Here is an 18,208-nt window from a genome sequence, read left to right as displayed (position 1 = left end):
CGTGTGCCTCTTCTACCGAACGGCCCCCTGTTTGCCCTCCCGCACCCAGGAACCATAGAGGGCTGTGCCTACAGTGTCCGCCGTCAGTGGACACAGCAGCCCTGCAAAGCCCACTCTATGATCCTGAAGCTGAAGTAGCTTTGGCTTCCTGCTCCTTCGTAGCCAATGGAAGGGCAGCCACTGACTGGTCATGAACTTTTCAGTCTGCTGGCACCACAAAGCATGCTGGGAAGGCAGAGGTGCCCTTGGAGGGCTTTCAGTGGAGGGGGGCGGGGCTTGCAGCTGCCCAATTCCCTCTCTGTATGAGTTGAGTAGTTCTTTCTATCTTGATCGTAAGCGCTCACACTTAGGTCTCCAGATTCTGCTGGACTACGACTCCCATCATCCACAACCACAGTGGCCGAAGGATGATGGGAGTTGTAGTCCAACAATGTCTGGAGACCCCTTTTGAGAGCCCCTGTCATAAGCTGTGAGACCGACCACGTACTTGTAGCACATTTGATCTGTGAGCAGAAAACATCTTGCACGCTCTGTGGGCACTGTGGCACTGTTCTGTCTGTAAGTGAATAATTTGATTCACCAGATGCCAATGGGGGCAAACGTGGTGGTTCCTAAAAGACACATCACGTTTATGTCTGCTTAAAACATCCATTCACTGCTCGGGAAAATGGTGTCTCTGTATCCTTAATGAGCTGTGACTTCAAGCTGAAACTTTTACGAGTCTCCCAGGCTATCAAGGATGGAAAGGGGAGCACACTGGTGAGTGCTTATAGTCTTCAAGAAAGCCCATGCTCCATTCCTCCTCTTCCCCCTTGAATCTTTATGCTTGACCTTGGAAATTGCCATCACTGTGTGCAAGATCAGGCTTGCACCCCGCATTTCCACTGGGCGCAGTAAGGCGGTGGTGTTATACTGTCGTGGGTTAATTATAAGCAGAAGGAAAATGACTGACTGGAGATTTTCAGAGTGTTCACTATTTTTTTAGTAACTTCTCTAGAGATGTGTGGAGCCAGTTACATAACTGCATAGGCAGCTGCCCCATACTGAGTCAGACCATTGGTCTATCTAACTCAGTATTGTCTACACTGACTGGCAGCAACTCTCCAGGGTTTCAGAAAGGGGTCTTTCCCAGTCCTACTTGGAGATGCTGCCAGGGATTGAATCGGTGACCTTCTTCATGCTTACTGCTGCTGCACTACTATTACTTCTATACCGCTTTTCAATGAAAAAGTTCTCAGAGTACAAATGCAATATTATTATTTCAAAGAATAATAATAATAAAATGGTTCCCTGTCCCCCCAAAGGGCTCACAATCTTTAAAAAAAGGGGGACCTGCACAACTGTTGTACTACACATCCCATCATCCCCAGCCACAGTGGCCAATGGTCAAGGATGATGGGAGCTGTAGTCCAGCATCTGCTGGAGGGCTGTAGGTGTGCAGCCCTGATCTGAAAGAAGCACAAGGTAGACACCAGCAACAGCCACTGGAGGGATGCTGTGCTGGGACTGAATAGGGCAGATGCCACCACTTTGAAAGATGCTTCCTTGCCTATTAGCCGGGGACAAAGTAGGTTCTATACCATTCAGCTCTAGATGCTCCTGGTGAATACCTGAAGCTGCTTCCTACGGAGTCAGACCCTTGGTCCAGCAAACTCAGTATTGTCTACTCTTGAGTGACAGATGCTCTCCAGCGTTTCAGGTGGATCTATCCCAGCCCTGCCTGCAGATGCCCCCAGGGAATGAACCTGGGACCTTCTGCATGCAGAGCAAAGGCTCTTCCACTGAGCTGTGTGTTAGAAGTGAGAATCCTAAAGCATTCTAAGCATTTGATTCTTGCTCTTAGCATCACAGTAACTTCTTCTGGCCACTAGAGGCATGATGAGAAGATCATGGGTCTCTCTTGGTCAGTTAGAGTCAGTCAGGATTGTTCAGTCGTTGAAGGCTAGTGCCTGTTTGTGTATGTTTTTCAATGGCTCTCTCTTACCCTGTTTCCCCGAAAGTAAGACCTAGCAGTAATTTCTGATGTACCACTAATTGCCCTAGTGCATTTTGGGGGGCTAAAATTAATATAAGACACTGTCTTGTTTTCGGGGAAACACGGTAGTATGTGACGTTTAGTTTCTGAATACATCTTTGTTTTTTTGAACTCAAACTAATGTCTCCAGATAATCTCTTGGGCTGGATTTCTTTACCACCAGAGCATGCTCTGCTGTGTGAGGGTTTTAATGTTTCTCCTCACACCCCTCAACGCTATAGCCCACGCGTCCCCAAACTGCAGCCCTCTAGATGTTGCTGAACTACAACCCCCAGCATACCCAGCCACAATAAAGTGTGGCTCGGGATGCTGGGAGTTGTAGTTCAGCAACATCTGGAGGGCCGCAGTCTGCTATAGCCTCATCCTGTCATTGTTCCTCCATCAATCATCATCATCTGTTTGATGAGGTGCCAGAAGGAGTGAAGAGTTCCAGTAGGCCAGACGTCACACTTGTCTCCAACTAGTATTCCCTCTAACAGGGATTCCCAGATGGTTTTGACTACAGCTCCCAGAATCCCCAAGCAAAAGGCAATGCAGCTGGGTATTCCGGGAATTGTAGTCAACAACATCTGAGAATCCCTGTTAGAGGGAACACTGTCTCCAACTGTGTGTGATAGATTAGAGCAGTGGTTCCCAACCTGGGGGCCTCCAGATGTTGCTGAACTACAATTCCCATCAGCCCCAGCCACAATAAATTGTCGCTGGGGATGCTGGGAGTTGTAGTTCAGCAACACCTGGAGACCCCCTCCGGGTTGGGAACCACTGGTTTAGAGCAGAGGTGGCAGAAGGAAGCATGGGAGCTATTGATCGCCCTATGGGTGGTTTGCAGGAGATTGACTCCCAATCAGCATGTAAAATCAGAAGTTAAAAATATAAAACAACACTGACGTGGCTGTCCCTGTGCTAATAGCTTCTTTCTCAGCCTCCGTTTCCTCCCTTGTAAAATAGGTGCATGAATTGGTTGCCTTTGACCAGATCTTTATACTCTGTTTTGTAGAGTTTTGTGGTCGCACCTCTGATGTGTGATGTGTGGTCACTTAGATGTGGACTTGTACATGCAAAATATTAGGGGCTCCGTTCCCCTGAGCCCCCATTTTGCACCTGGCTCCAGTAGGTAGGCCTATGATGATATGTGAAGCACGTTTGCAGGGCTGTAGGGTTTATTCTGTAATTTGTATGGCTTTGCATAATAGAGCCTGTTTCTGCTTGGCATGGCAAGCAGTTATGCAGGGACTTAAGATCCGACGCTGGAAAACTTCTGTACCAACAGTGAGTAGAGTATTGGACTTGGACAGTGAGATCTGGGATCAAACCTTACTGGGCAACTTTGGGTCGCCTACCTCACAGGGTTGTTGTGAACCCTGTGAGATAGGCGAACCTTTCATCTTTTAAAGATGAAAGGAAGAAGGATGTATACTATGAGTTCCTCGAAGGGAGGGTTAAAAGAAAGTTGCAATATAATTCATTGCCTACATGTTTAAAAGTTTTTGTGGCTATAGATATTGTGGAACTTGACCAGAGCGGAAAGAGAATTTAGGGGCTCATAATGTTTGCCCCTCCTCAGAGGCAAGCATTATTGAGCCCCCAAAGTTCATTTCTGAGCCTAAACCCAGCATTCTTTGTGGCATCTCTACCTAGTACAACTGAAGGCATAAAAGAGGAGAGTGCTCCTGAGCATATGCAGAGTTTAACTTGTCCCACAGTCACTGTTTTCCCCCCAATAACTTTTTATTCAATTTTTCCACAACATAAGACACATACACACACAAAAAAGAAAGAAGACAATTTTAAAAAATAATAATTTTTTTAAAAAATGACTTCCAGCTCATCATTAGAACAAGTATCAATTACAATACCCAAGTCTTGCCTATAACTTGATCGTTCTCCCCCTGTTAAATCATGCAAAAATCAACTCTAGGGCATTTTGGTTATCACTCCAGAGCCTGATACAAATCCATTTTATAATATGTTTTTAGGTCACCGCAGTCACTGTTTTGAGGGAACCATGGAATAATTCTTTCCCCGTCCCCCCCAGGAGGACGGAAGCATTTTTGAAATGGCTGGCGAGGCTTGTTCTCCTGAAGTCGTTCAGGTGCAAAGAGATCTGGCTTCCTCTGATGCCTCCTGTAGAAAAGGAATGAAATGATATTAAAGGTTTGAAGTAATGGGTTCTGTAAGAGTATCCCAAACTGTTGTGCTTAGAGGAGAAGTTTATCTAATGATAAGCTGTAGCCTCCCCCCTCTCTCTAACGCCCTTGTGCTTTTCTGAAAACCATCATTAAAAGGCAGATGACGACAACTGAAAAATCCGGCTGATCCATGTCACTTTTTTTTAGGACGGACGTGTTGACGCCCAGCTATCAGCCATCTGATTCCCTCTCGGTCCCGTTTCCCCTTCGCAGCAGAGTCCCCAAGTGCTGCTTTTCAGTTCTGTTCTCATGCCTCAGGAACTCCAGATCTCCGCTTTGGGTTTTTGCGTTCTCCTCTGAGCTCTGCTGCAGTGGTGACAAAACCTTGCTTCCTCCCGCTTGGTTTCTCTCCACATTGCCGTTCCCTGAAGGAACGCGGATGTTCTCCGGTGGACTTTTCTGGTCTTCGCCGAGGCTGTCTTGCTCTCGGAGCTCTCCACGCTTCAGAGAGTCTCCCAAGATGCACCATGTTTACCCAAGAGCACAGGTTCCGGTCTTGGCCCATGTTCCCTCTAACAGGGATTCCCAGACGTGGTCGCCAGGAGTCGACACCGACCCAACGGCACACTTTACTAAGATCAGCAAATGGTTTAGGGTGGGAGGCCAACCCGAGGCTCTCCAGCTGCTGGACTACAGCGGCAGCAGGGGGTGTTGGGAGTTGTAGTCCAGCAGCTGGAGAGCCTCGGGTTGGCCGGCCATGGTTTAGGGTCTTAGTGAATCCTCCCACGACATATATCTCATTTGAAGGAACGGGCTGGCTTCTGTCGGATCGCAGCTGAGATTCTACAAAGGCTGTGAAACTTTGAAGCAGCTGCCTGTGTTATCACTGGCGCTGAGATGGCTGCAGGCAGAAAATGTGTCTTAAAGCACAGAGCCCAAATCTGCCTCTGGGTGCCCGTCAAAGTGCAGTTAGGAGCCAGATACGGTTATAATGTAAGATACTGAGTTAGCAGAGTTGAGACAGCCTGATTGGTAGCGCCTCTCCTGGGTCTTAGCAGGCCGAGGTCTTTCCCGGCCACAAGACCAGGAGAGCTGGTCTTGTGGTCGCGAGCATGACTTGTCCCTTTAGCTAAGCAGGATCTGCCCTGGTTGCATTTGAATGGGAGACTTGGATGTGTGAGCACTGGAAGATAATTGCCCTCAGGGGATGGAGCCGCTTTGGGAAGAGCAGAAGGTTCCAAGTTCCCTCCCTGGCAGCATCTCCAAGATAGGGCTGAGAGAGACTCCTGCCTGCAACCTTGGAGAAGCCACTGCCAGTCTGTGAAGACAATACTGAGCTAGATAGACCAATGGTCTGACTCAGTATATGGCAGCTTCCTATGCTCCTATGTTCCTATGTTAGTTCAGCTCACAAGCCTTTCCCAGCCTTGTTCCCCAGTGCCCAGCAGGAGTCACAGGGCTCTTGCCAGTAGAAGCCATCCTCCTCCTGATCTGGCCCCTCATCATCGGCCAGTCCTCCTTTATATAGTCCCCAGCAGTCGGGGCAGACCTCGTGAGACCTCAGCACCAGCTGAAATCTCGGAGCAAGATCTTGCGAGAGTCCCCCAAGTCTTGCGAGAACTCGTCATTCTATGCCAGCATCTTGCTTGTTCTCTGCGGGGGCCAGTCAGTGTGGATGCAGGTGGCTGCCTCGGCACCAAGCTCCCCTACACGGCCGGACAAACCCAGGGAGAGCCATGCGGGGGGAGCCCCGCCTCGGAACAGCTCCCCGCCCCCACCCAAGGATATCCCGACATCGAGATTTATAAGAGGGTGCACAGTCCGGAGAAAACCGAGAAATGTTTCTCCCTCTCTCAGAATACAAGTTATTGCTACCTTCCATAATAATGGGGACGGTTTTGTTGTTTCCTGGTGTGTGTCTCCCCCCCCCGCCCTCTGCTTTTCTACCTCACTAAATCTTCCCCTGTCACCACTCCGCAGCCCAAGACGGCAAAAGTGAAAAGGTTAAAAGAATTCGAGCAATGATGAGATGCACGTTGCACGCAGCATTGATTCTGGCAGAGGATTTTGTTTCCCTTTCTACATTAACTTCTTATTGATTGGTGCCACAGCCTTTTGTCTTTACGGTTTGCTTGGCCTCCCCTCCTTCGAGAAAGCCCTGGTTGCCTCCTCTGCACTCACCTTCTACAAAACTTATACATCTCTTAAAGGTACAGTGTGCCGTTGAGTTGGTGTTGACTCCTGGAGGCTACAGAGCCCTGTGGTTTTCTTTGGTAGAATACAGAAGGGGTTTCCCATTGCCTCCTCCCGCACAGTGTGAGAGGACACCTTTCAGCATCTTCCTATATCGCTGCTGCCTGATGTAGGTACCAGCGGGGATTTGAACCGGCAATCTCTGGCTTGCCAATCAAGTCATTTCCCTGCTTTGCCATTACATGGCCCTTACATATCTCTTAGGCACATATATTTAGCAAGGCAAATTCACTACACCAGCATTCCCAACCTTGGGTCCCCAGATGTAGCCAGACTACAAATCCCACCAACCCCTGCCACACTAGCCGGAGACCATTGTGCCTGGGGATGACGGGAGTTGTAGTCCATCTACATCTGGCAATCCAAGGTGGGGAACCCTACTGTATACTGGATTGCAGGGCTTCTGAACCTATGGTGCTCCAGATGTTGCGGAACTGCTACTCCCATCTTCCTCAGCTACAATTTATCTTCCCCTGAAGAAGTCAAGTGAGGCCCTTGCGTTCACTGGTTAGGCCTCTCTCAACCCCACCCATCTCACAGGGCTGTTGTGAGGATAAGGACTGTGAAGAAGGAGCCCCTGGTGGCGCAGTGGTAAAACTGCCGCCCTGTAACCAGAAGGTTACAGGTTCGATCCTGACCAGGGGGGCTCAAGGTTGACTCAGCCTTCCATCCTTCCGAGGTCGGTAAAATGAGTACCCAGAATGTTGGGGGCAATATGCTAAAATCATTGTAAACCGCTTAGAGAGCTCCGGCTATAAAGCGGTATATAAATGTAAGTGCTATTGCTATTGCTATAAGAAACCTTCTGAAAAAATTCCCTGCTGTTTCTTGAAATTTCTGGAAATTTCCATTTCTCCATGAGGGAACTCTTAAGAACCTTGAAACTTGAGAATTTTTGCTGTTGGAGAAAATTCTCCGCAGTCCGCCCTCAGGCCAGGGGACGACTATGTCAGCCAGGCCGTTCATACAAGCCGCCCTACCCATGCTTGGGCAGACCTTCCACTGTTCCCTCTAAGGCGTGCACACGTGCGTGCACTTACAGGTTTTCTGGTGTCCGCTCAGTTAATTTAAGATCCCACTCAGATTGAATTGGGAAGGCCCCACTCTGAACGCATGTGTGCACACGATGCCTTTATGCTGCTGCCCAGAACAAAACTCATTCCGCACAGAGATGGGAAAAAAAATTAGAGGGACCACTGAGCCCTACCAGGGTAGTGCTGCTCGTGTGAAGTGCTGGGATCAAGACCGATCCTGGTGTAGCCCTCCTGGGTAGCCTGAGATTTTCACCCAACCATTTACCTGGGTAAAATGGCATGAAAGACACAGAGCCCGATGCCTAGAGTGCCCAACTCATTGCAGGATCCCACAATGCATCTTTCTCATCATGCTGTGTATTGTGGGATATCTGGAGGTCGAGATGCATTTTCCCGGCACCTAGAATGCTGCACGGCTCACAGAAGCACCAGTCATATGGCACGGGACCATGCCAGATCACCTGAGGGGAAGGTAGGTGTTATCCTGCCTCCCACCCCCTCACGCCCTCCCCGGCATTCTCAAAGGGCATGTGAACAACCTCAGTGTCTCTGGAATCGGCTTCCGCAAACCTTACGTGCTCTCTGTCGAACCTGATTAACTAGGTTGATTCTCTTGTTTTTGTTTTGTTGTGTTTTGAGATGAAAACAGTGGTAATGCCACAAACACGCATGTCCTGAAGTCCATTGAAGTTTTCCTCCATTGAAGTCCACCCAGCAGCCATTTTCTGTGGAACAATGACATCTAGTGGATGCCTTAGGTGCAGGAAGCAGTGAGGAAAAGACTTAAAAAGCAAAAGATATATGCTCATTGTTTGTTTACAATGGTGAATCTAAACAGCTATGATTTATAACAGGAGTGACCAGCCTGAGGCACTCCAGTTGGACTACAACTCCCATCATTCCTAAGCACAATTGATTGTGGTGTGCAGGAGAGCCGGTCCTATAGTAGCAAGCATCAGTTTCCCCTCTGCTAAGCAGGGTCCACCCTGGTTGCATATGAGTGGGAGACTTGATGTGTGAGCACTGTGAGATATTCCCTTCAGGGGATGGAGCCGCTCTGGGAAGAGCAGAAGGTTCCAAGTTCCCTCCCTGGCAGCATCTCCAAGATAGGGCTGAGAGAGATTCCTGCCTGCAACCTTGGAGAAGCCGCTGCCAGTCTGTGTAGACAATACTGAGCGAGATGGACCAATGGACTGACTCCGTTCCTGTGCCATGATTGATGGACATAGGAAGGAACAACCCAAAACATCTGAAAAGGGCCAGCATGTCCGTTTTCTAAACAACATTTGAAGCAGGGCGACGTTCATCGTAAACAGTGCTGTGCTCTTGTTTCATTTTATTTCATTTAATTATAAGAAAGTTTTTTTTGTTTTATGGCTTTGCAAGATAAAACTTTTACCATACTTACAATCTAGACCAGGGTAGGCAACCTTGGGGCACTCCAGATGTTGCTGAAACTACAGCTCCCAGCATCCTCAGCCATAATGAATTGTGGCTGGGGGTGATTGGAGTTGTAATTCAGAACATCTGGAGTGCCCAAAGGCCTACCCCCGGTTGCCTACCCTGGTTGCCTACCCCCGGTTGCCTACCCTGGTTGCCTACCCCCGGTTGCCTACGCTGGTTGCCTACCCCTGGTTGTCTAAGGGGTTGCCTACCCCAGTATAGCGGAAGGTGAGCTTGAACTATATGTAGGTAATAACACTCAATATTCATATAGTGCATTCAAGGGCTGAGATCCTTGTATGTTCAGTAGTTCTGAAGCAGCTTTAAGCTAGACATTAGGAAGAATCGCTTAACTGTAAGAGCTATTCATCAGTGGAACAGGCTGGCTCATGGAGTTGTGGGCGCTCCTACACTGGCAGTTTCCCAATAAAGGCTGGTCAGGGGTGCTGTAACAGTTTCCTGGGGGTTGATCTCCAAGGTATCCACGGTCCTTTCCAACTCTGAAATTCTAGGGTTCCTTAGAACAGTCCTTGAAGGCAGGAATGCAATTTCCTCCTTGTCTTTCTTTCATGCAAACGTTTATGAACTCCTTTTCCAGGAGATCAAAGCAGTCATGAAAGAGTTATAAAAACAAACAATAATATTTTAAAAGTCAATCAAAACAGAATATCCTTCCATCCCTTCCACAACAGGACCCAAAGTAGCATCCACGGGGTCTGCAGCGCATCCCCTAACCTGGCCAGAGACAGATCTGCTTACGTTTTAGCAAACTTGCTTTGCTTTGTGCCTTCTGACCATAGTCCCGGAACATGGGGGTCATTAAATCATCCCTTGCCTTCTGGAAAAAAAGAAGTGTTTGTGCCCTTTTTGAAACCTGAAAAAGAATGTGGACTACTTTATCTTCTGAGGCAAGGCGTTCCTTGTTCTCTGTTGCTCCTGAGGGCTGTGCTAGAACCAACAGGTAGAAGTTGCAAGGAAACCAATTCAGGCCAGATATTAGGAGGAATTTTCTAACTGGGAGAGCGGTTGGACAGTGGAACAATCTGCCTCATGAAGTAGCAGGCTCTTCTTCACTGGAGATATTCAAACAGAGGCAGGGCAGCCAACTGTCCGGGGGTTGGACTAAAAGACCTCCCCATTCCCTTTGGACTCTCATATCCCACGGTTCTGTGATTCCACAGCTTAGGAGCCTCTTCGGAAAAGGCACTGCTCTTAACCACTACAGCCCTAATCTGGCAGGAGCACAGAACAGAACAGAAGTAGCCCCTGATGAGCTGACCTCCATTAACATGGTCTTTTATTTTATTCTATTTTATTTATTTGCTATAGCCCTTCGCATAGGGCAAAGTGGTCATTTTAGGTATGGAGTATGGAGGACTTGAGACAAATCCGGCAAAGGGCAGCAGCAGCAGCATTATGACCTTTCGTCTGATTGTGATGATTTTATTTCTCTAAAAGTGGCTAGGTTTTGCTTTATAGCTTGTAAAGTATGCAAAGAGGTGCTTACTTTGATGTAGGCTCTTACTGCCTGCTGCAAATTGTGTGATGATCGTTGATCTGCTTGATGACTGTAATAAAGAATATCTATCTATCTACCTAGCAGCATAATGAGTTTTCACATTTTAAACGAGATGTTCTCGTAAGAACTTATCTGCCTCCTTTCCTTTCACTTTAATCTTAATTGGTAATTACCGTCTTCACAAGTTAACCCGCTTCCGCCTCAAATGCGCATGCGGCCGCCATCTTGAATTGGGGCGGATGACATCACAAACTGTGCTGATGCGGTGTCCCTACAACTGTACTAAATTTGGTTCAGATCGGTTCCTGCTTCCACCTCAAATGTTCACGCGTCTGCCATCTTGATTTGGGGTGGATGACATCATCGCAAATGACGCCGTTAAGGTGTCCCTTCAATAGTATTAAATATGGTTCCAATCGGTTAGACGGTTCACAAATTAGCCACTTGGGCCTCAAACATTCGCACATCCGCCATCTTGAATTGGGGCGGATGCCATCATCACAAATTACATCATTGAGGTGTTGCTGTGGGTCCCTACAATGGTACCAAATTTGGTTCAAATGGGTCCAGGCATTGTGAATTCGATAGGGGGACCCACACGGACCCACACACAGAAATCTGGGTGATCTCATAAGCTTATTGGAAAGTAGAGAGGGAGAAAGAAATGCCTTTTTTAAAGAGGAAAAAAGGCATCACGAGGGCAGAGGGACTGCAGTGAATTCAAAACGCCGGTCTTCCTCCTTTCCCTTTCAATATGGATGCTGCCACGCAGTAGCGGGTCGACGCTGCCCACGAGGGTCAGCCGGTTCATTCCAGGCCCCCTGCTCTCTCCCTGGCCATCTCTATTCTAAGCCGCCGCTGCAATTCCCCCTGCAGATATCCGTGACATTTAGAGTACATATGTTTGCAGCCTGCGTAGCCTGTCCCCGGAGCAGCCGTCAAGATCCGCTGCCGTGTGGGTTCTGCCAGGCGAGTGACTCATCCCTCATGAGCAAACTGCCATCTCTTGCCCGGAGGTCTTTGCAGAGAGCGGCTCGTAAATTTGGCCTGGAGGTCTTGATTTGTGACACTGCGCAGCCCGTAAAATGGTTCGACTTGGGGTCTTCCACTTCTTTCCTGCCTCTTTTCTTTCTTTACATGCTTAACCAAAAGATACTTTTAAAAAAACAAACCAACAACTGTGCTTCGTTTCTGGCACATTATATCCAGCAGAAGTCAGCAGTCTGGGCTAGTGACTATGCCAGGTGGCTTCAGCCTTGCAAGGCTGAATTTGGTGGGGGAGGTTTTAAGAGCCAAAAGGCCTAATCACTTCAGACACATCTGTTTTCTCTGGACTTCTTGCTAAAATGGTTTTTATGTGTTTTTTTGCTAAAACTATTTTTTTTAACGTTGCGCCTTTGAAATGTTTTTAATTGAGTTTTTATTGTTTTAAGTTGTGTATGCCGCCTGGAGATCTAGGTGTTAGGCGGTTTATAAATGTATTAAATAAACAAACAAGCGTTGGCCAGAGCCCAGCTGCAAAATAATGGCTGGATGAGGGCAGGCACAAACTCCAGTCATGTGCTCGTGTGCTCCAGTCTAATGCCAGCTTATTTTGTAAACCTAAATGCGTACAGGGTATGTCCTGTGGCAGGAGTTCCCAACCGGCGATACTCCAGATGTTGCTGAACTTCAACTCCCATCACCCCGAGCCACAGTACATTTGTAGCTGGGGCTGCTGGGAGCTGTAGTTTAGCAACACGTGGGTTACCACCAGTTGCCTGTCCTGTGGCACTGCCGTTGAGTCTGAGAAAGAGTCTTCAGAATAACTGAGCTAAGCGATCCTGTGGATTTTGAGTTCATTTGCCATTTCCACAGTCTGGGAGTACTTCTCGATCCACACCTCTCCCTGGTTTCTCAGGTTGAGGCGGTGGCTAGGGGTGCTTTCTACCAGCTCTGGCTGATATGCCAGATGTGCCCATTTCTCGAGATCAGTGACCTCCAGGCTTGACTTCTGTAATGTGCTCTACGTGGGGCTGCCTTTGTACGTAGTCTGGAGACTTCAGGTGGTTCAGAATGCAGCAGCCAGGTTGGTCTCTGGGTCATCTCGGAGAGACCACATTACTCCTCTGCTGATGGAGTTACACTGGCTGCCAATAGGTTTCCGGGCAAAATACAAAGTGCTAGTTATAATTTATAAAGCCCTAAATGGCTTAAGCCCTGGGTATTTAAGAGAGCATCTTCTTTACTACGAGCCCCACCGCCCATTGAGGTCATCTGAGGAGGTCCATCTCCAGTTACCGCCAACTCGTCTGATGGCTACACAGAGACGGGCCTTCTCAGTCACTGCCCCGAGACTGTGGAATGCGCTCTTTACTAAGATACGATCCTCTCCATCTCTGACAATTCTTTTTAAAAAATCATCTGAAAACTCATGTTTTCAACCAAGCTTTCTCAGCCTTTTAAAATTTATTGGTTTTAATTTTGTGATTGATTTTAAATTGTTGAATTGTTTTAGCTTTTTATATGTGTTTTGTTTTACATTAACTGCCCAGAGATGAAAGTTTAGGCGGTATATAAATGTGATAGATAGATAGATAGATAGATAGATAGATAGATAGATATCCTCCCAAGCTCTTTTGCCCCCTGCTGTAAAGCAAGGCAAAGTAAAACCGTGCTTTCAATCTTCTCCTTGCTTTTCTTTCCTTCCCTCCTCAGGAATTTCCACTACATCACAATCCTACGTGACCCAGTGTCCCGCTACTTGAGCGAATGGAGGCACGTCCAAAGAGGGGCGACTTGGAAGGCTTCGCTGCATGTCTGTGATGGGAGGTCGCCGACCGTAGAGGAGCTGCCCAGCTGCTACTCGGGGGACGACTGGTCCGGCTGCTCTCTGCAGGAGTTCATGGACTGCCCATACAACCTCGCCAACAATCGCCAAGTCCGCATGCTGGCCGACCTCATCTTGGTAGGATGTTACAATCTGTCCGTCATGCCGGAAGAGAAACGGAACCAAGTGCTCCTCGACAGCGCCAAGGAGAACCTGAAACAGATGGCGTTCTTTGGCCTGACGGAATTCCAAAGGAAGACTCAGTATCTCTTTGAGAAGACGTTTAACATGAACTTCATCTCGCCGTTCACGCAGTACAATAGCACAAGGGCCTCCAGCGTCGACATTGACGGAGAGACCCAGACACGCATCGAGACCCTCAATTTTTTAGACATGGAGCTGTACGATTATGCAAAAGATCTTTTCCTGCAAAGGTATCAGTACATGAGACAGAAAGAGCACCAAGAAGCCCGGAGAAAACGTCAGGAGCAGAGGAGAATGTGGAAGGCCCAACAGGTCCACATCAAAGAACAGAGCAACCCAAATTCCACTTCCGACTACATCGGCAATGTGGAACAGTGGCGGTAATGGAAGCTGGAGTGGTTTTTAGGAGTCCAGCTTAGAGAGCCAAGAAAGGGACTACAAATGGCAGAAGGAATAGCCAAGATTAAGCTCTGCTTCTTCCAGGGTTGGAGAAGGCAAGGAGTTCTCATGTGGCCTTTGCCCGTTGCTTTTGCATTCCGTGTCGTACTGTATGTGGGTTAACTTTTAATCTCTGTGTGTTTCGGATCCCTCCCTTTTAAAATAAAAAAAAATATTGACCTATTAAGCAGAGCAACTCAAACCACCATAGCTATCAGGGGCAAATTGCTTAGCTCTAACAATGCTGAGCTCACTGTAAGCCTAGGAAATTGGAAAAGATCACAGTGTGGAGGTGGGATGGCCTACGAGTTATGTGTGGTGTGTGGCCCACCAGCTCATCTTCCGTAGCCCCCTGGGAAAGCCCCAACAAGCTTTCCTAGGAAACCCATAGAGATCAGAATAGAGCAATAAAGAGCCAGACCTTCCAATACGGCACTGAAAGCTGTCTTTGGCCATCTGTGGGGCAGAGAGGGGCACTGCTCTGCTTTATCTATGGCAAAAGCCCTACAAGCTTAGCATTAACGGTTAGGGCATAAACTAGTTCCATTTAATACTGGACAGTTCAGTAAGGACTGCAGTGGTAGGACTGTACCACCTTAACGCAGCCCATAGAAGCTGTAACACAGCTGGCCATAGCCACTTAACTCCGCCCACTTTGGGCAATAAACTCCACCCCATCATATGACATCACTGTCACATAGAAAGGATGTCGAGTCTGCCTCCAGAGTGGGTGGGTCTTTGGGACACACAAAACATTCATTCTTCAGGGCTTGGCAATTATTGGAAAAGATCCGTAGTAGAAAAGCAGTTGCTCCGAGAAGGAAAGCGTTAATCACACACATACTGGAGAAAAAGAACTTCCCACCTCCCCGATTATTTTATTTTATTTTATTAATATATTTTCAGTGAATGCCAGCTGCCTTTGGCAGGTACCAAATACAAATGGCGGTGAACAGAACGGTAAATGTTTGGATCAGGAAATATGGGCAAGGGTTTGGGTATGTCAGCTTTTAACAAAGAACAGGAGGGATTTACCTGGGAATTATAGAAATATTTTAAGACAATAGTTTTTAAAGTTCTTCCTCCTGCTGTCATAAAAGATGTTAAGCTTGTTTTATTTCATGGCGCAGAGCGGGTTGGGAAATCTTAACTTGATGAACTGGAGGGCATTTCACTCTACTCAAGATCACAAAATGCTCTTCCCAGCTTTTTCAGGGCAGTGAGATTTTAATAACTTTTGGAGAGGTAGGGAGATTCTTTCATGTTTTGGAAGCAGAGAGTTTTCCACGCTGTATTTCCTGTATTCCAGTTTTTCTTGCAGTTCAGAATACTCGTGGATTTCTCTACCAGGACTCGATAGCTAGGGTTTAGTCAGAGAGAGTCAACTGTTCCAAGCACTTTTCTCCGGGCAACTTTCCAGTAGAGGCCGTCTTGGCGGCAGAATTTCTCGGGAGAGGATGTGTTTGAACCTGTGGTTTCTTTTCTGTCGATTGTTCATGATGCAATTTGAAATGTGGACTGTTCTTGGAATGCCTCAAGTGTCTTCCATAGGGCTGAAGTTTTAGACAGGAATAAAAGCTGAGCACCTAGAAGCTATGATAGCAGGAGGTTGACAGGTGTCTCCCCCCACACACACACTTTTTCAAGCATCACGTGACTGTTTCCAGTTCAAGAACACTGGGCTTCAGACAGGCGACATAGGAAGCTGCCTTATGCTGAGTCAGACCCTTGGTCCACCTAGCTCAGCACTGACTGGCAGCGTCCCTTTCAGGGTTTCAGGCAGGAGTCTTTCCCAGCCCTACCTGGAGATGCTGCCACGGGCTGAACCGGGGCCCTTTTAGAGAGATTGGGGATGGAATATAAATCCTTATACATGGGCTTTACTGCTGAGCTGTGCCTCCTCCCTTCACTCATTTCCAGAATGCACACCCCATGTGGCTCAGGGGGCAGAGAGTTTGGATTTGGGATCACGGGGTTGACATCACTGGAAAGATTCTGTGGTTCTGTTTCACTTTCATGCGCTTTCAAGGTTCATGCTTACAAAGTGTTGGACTGTTACAAGATGTGACCTGTTTATCTCAAGAACATTTAGAGCCCTAGGGGCTCAGACCGAAGGCCTATGAAGTCCAGCATCCTGTTTCCTACAGTGGCCAACTAGATGCCTCTAGGAAGCCCCCAAGCAGGGAAACCCTCTCCCACTGTTGCTCCCTCCAGCACCTGGCATTCCAGGGTAGACTGCCTCTGAGCATGAAGGTTCTATCTAGCCATCCTCCCCAACAGCCATTGACAAAACTTATTCTCTGTGATATTTTTTCCAAATCCCCTTTTAAAGTCATTTTGGCACGTCCATCTCCTCATACAAGTTCATTCTTGGGAAAGCAGACAAAACAACCTCCAACCGTACCACCAACAGCAGGTGATTCTAGGATCCTGACAGAAGTCCGAACCCCACAGAACTTGCTCCCCCCCCCCCAAATGCCTATGTTCTGTTAGGGACGCTAGTCATTTTCCAACACGGCTCTGAAGCGTTGCCACTTGGGGGCCTGGTATCCTTCTAGAACTTTCTTTCATTCACTCCTGTCGAGAGAACATCCAGTTAGGCATCTCGTGCTGACACTGGGAAACCATATGGAAGGCAAAGGATCAAACGAGTAGATGCACTTGGGATGAACAAATCTCTATGCAAAAATCCTGTGAATGTTACAGTGATAAAAGAACCAGCCCGGGTTGTTTTTTTCCTACTTGGGCTCTCATAAGAACTGATGATAATTTCACTTTATATGCTTGATAGCTGTATTTGTAACGGCTTGAATTGGTATCATTTAACCTTCTCAGTTCTAGGCTGGGGACATCTGAAAATGGCATTTCCTTGTGGCACGGATATTGAATCTTAACCAGGCCCCTCTTGCGGGATAGTCTTTCATCTGTGACAAAAATCAAGCAAGTTTGGAGACGTGACATTTAAGAGGCAAAAAACCTCCATGTCTGCCTGCTTCAGTGGTCCAAAATTGACACCATCCAGGCATTCTGTTGCAGCCATGGACAGTTTGCTAATCTTGATATTTAGGGGAGGAAAAAAAAATAAAGCTAAAATCATTTGCTGCGTGCAAGGAAAATAATTTTACGTACGGTGTTTTTTAAAAAAATAAATAATAAAATAACATGCCAGTCGAGCATCTCCAATGGATTTTGGGTTTTTTTACAGGGATAAAAAGTCCACTCTCGAATTTCGAAGGCATTACCCCTTCACGGGGCGTGTGCCCTGGTTGAGTTCAAGGGTCCCTACCTGACAGAGGAGGAGCGGTTTGTTTTTATGCTGTGGTGTGCATGGTTCATAAAAGGAATTGTTTCATTTTCTTTACTGTATATAGGGGACGTATGCATATAAGGATTCAATTTTGTCATCGCCGTATGAATTTTACCCATTTCCACTGTAGGCCGGTATCATATTGTGTAGATTCACAACCAGGGCGGCGAGGGGAGAGAGTCCACTGACTTTGATTGTGTAATTTAAGAATAGAGTTGATAAATAAACCTTAATTACAGTCTCCGACTGTGGACTGGTTATTTACATGCTCAGTTGGGTATGAAACACTGAAGCTGCCTTCTGCAGAAAGAAGCCTAGAATGGTCGGAGATCGGGCAAGACGTCCCAATGGTAAGAGCACTTTGACAATGGAACCAGTTACCTGTGGGTGGTGGGGACTGCTTTCTTCGCTCATTGGACATCTTCAAGCAGAGACATCTTCAAGCAGCTGGCTCTTGGGGGCGCATGGGCTCCAGATTTCCTGCATGGAGCAAGGGTTACGATACGATACGACACGACACGACAAATATTGTTTGGCCTCCAAAGTTCCCTCCATCTCTGTGAGTCGGACTGATGGTCCATCTACCCCAGGGATTCCCAATCTATTCATTCATTCATTCGATTTCTATACCACCCTTCCAAAAATGGCTCAGCGGTTTACATAGAGAAATAATAAATAAATAAGATGGATGTGCTTGGGCTACAACTCCCATCATCCCCAGCCACAATGACCTAAGGGCATTGGGATGACCAAACGCCAAGGTTGGGCACCTGTGACTGAGCCCAGTATTGTCTACTCTGACTGGCAGCAGTTCTCCAGGGCCAGGTTACCTAAGATGCCAAGTGCTGGGCCTGGGACCTCCTTCATGCAAAGCACAGATCCATCCACTGAGCTCTGCTCCCCCTTCTTGTGTTTAAGCTACTCTTAAATCAGGGCTGCTCAGCTTCGGCCCTCCTGCAGATATTGGCCTACAACTCCCATAATCCCTCCCAGGAGAGGGATCTTAGGGTGGTGGTGGACAGCTCCTTGGAAGTGTC

At 47.5% G+C, this 18,208-nt stretch overlaps 1 protein-coding gene across 1 annotated transcript in view; it reads left to right on the top strand.

The window, feature by feature from the left end:
* HS6ST2 (heparan sulfate 6-O-sulfotransferase 2) overlaps positions 1-17,412 on the top strand; it is a 162,155-nt gene extending 144,743 nt beyond the window's left edge. The window contains exon 2 of the mRNA XM_053274278.1: positions 13,111-17,412. Coding sequence (XP_053130253.1) covers positions 13,111-13,810 — 700 coding nt within the window. The 3' untranslated portion in view covers positions 13,811-17,412. The remainder of the gene's footprint in view (positions 1-13,110) is intronic.
* The last annotated feature ends 796 nt before the right edge of the window (positions 17,413-18,208 follow it).

Source organism: Hemicordylus capensis, chromosome 11 (genome assembly GCF_027244095.1).
Source record: "Hemicordylus capensis ecotype Gifberg chromosome 11, rHemCap1.1.pri, whole genome shotgun sequence".
Lineage (NCBI taxonomy): Eukaryota > Metazoa > Chordata > Lepidosauria > Squamata > Cordylidae > Hemicordylus > Hemicordylus capensis.
This window is presented reverse-complemented; position numbering and strand designations above follow the sequence as displayed.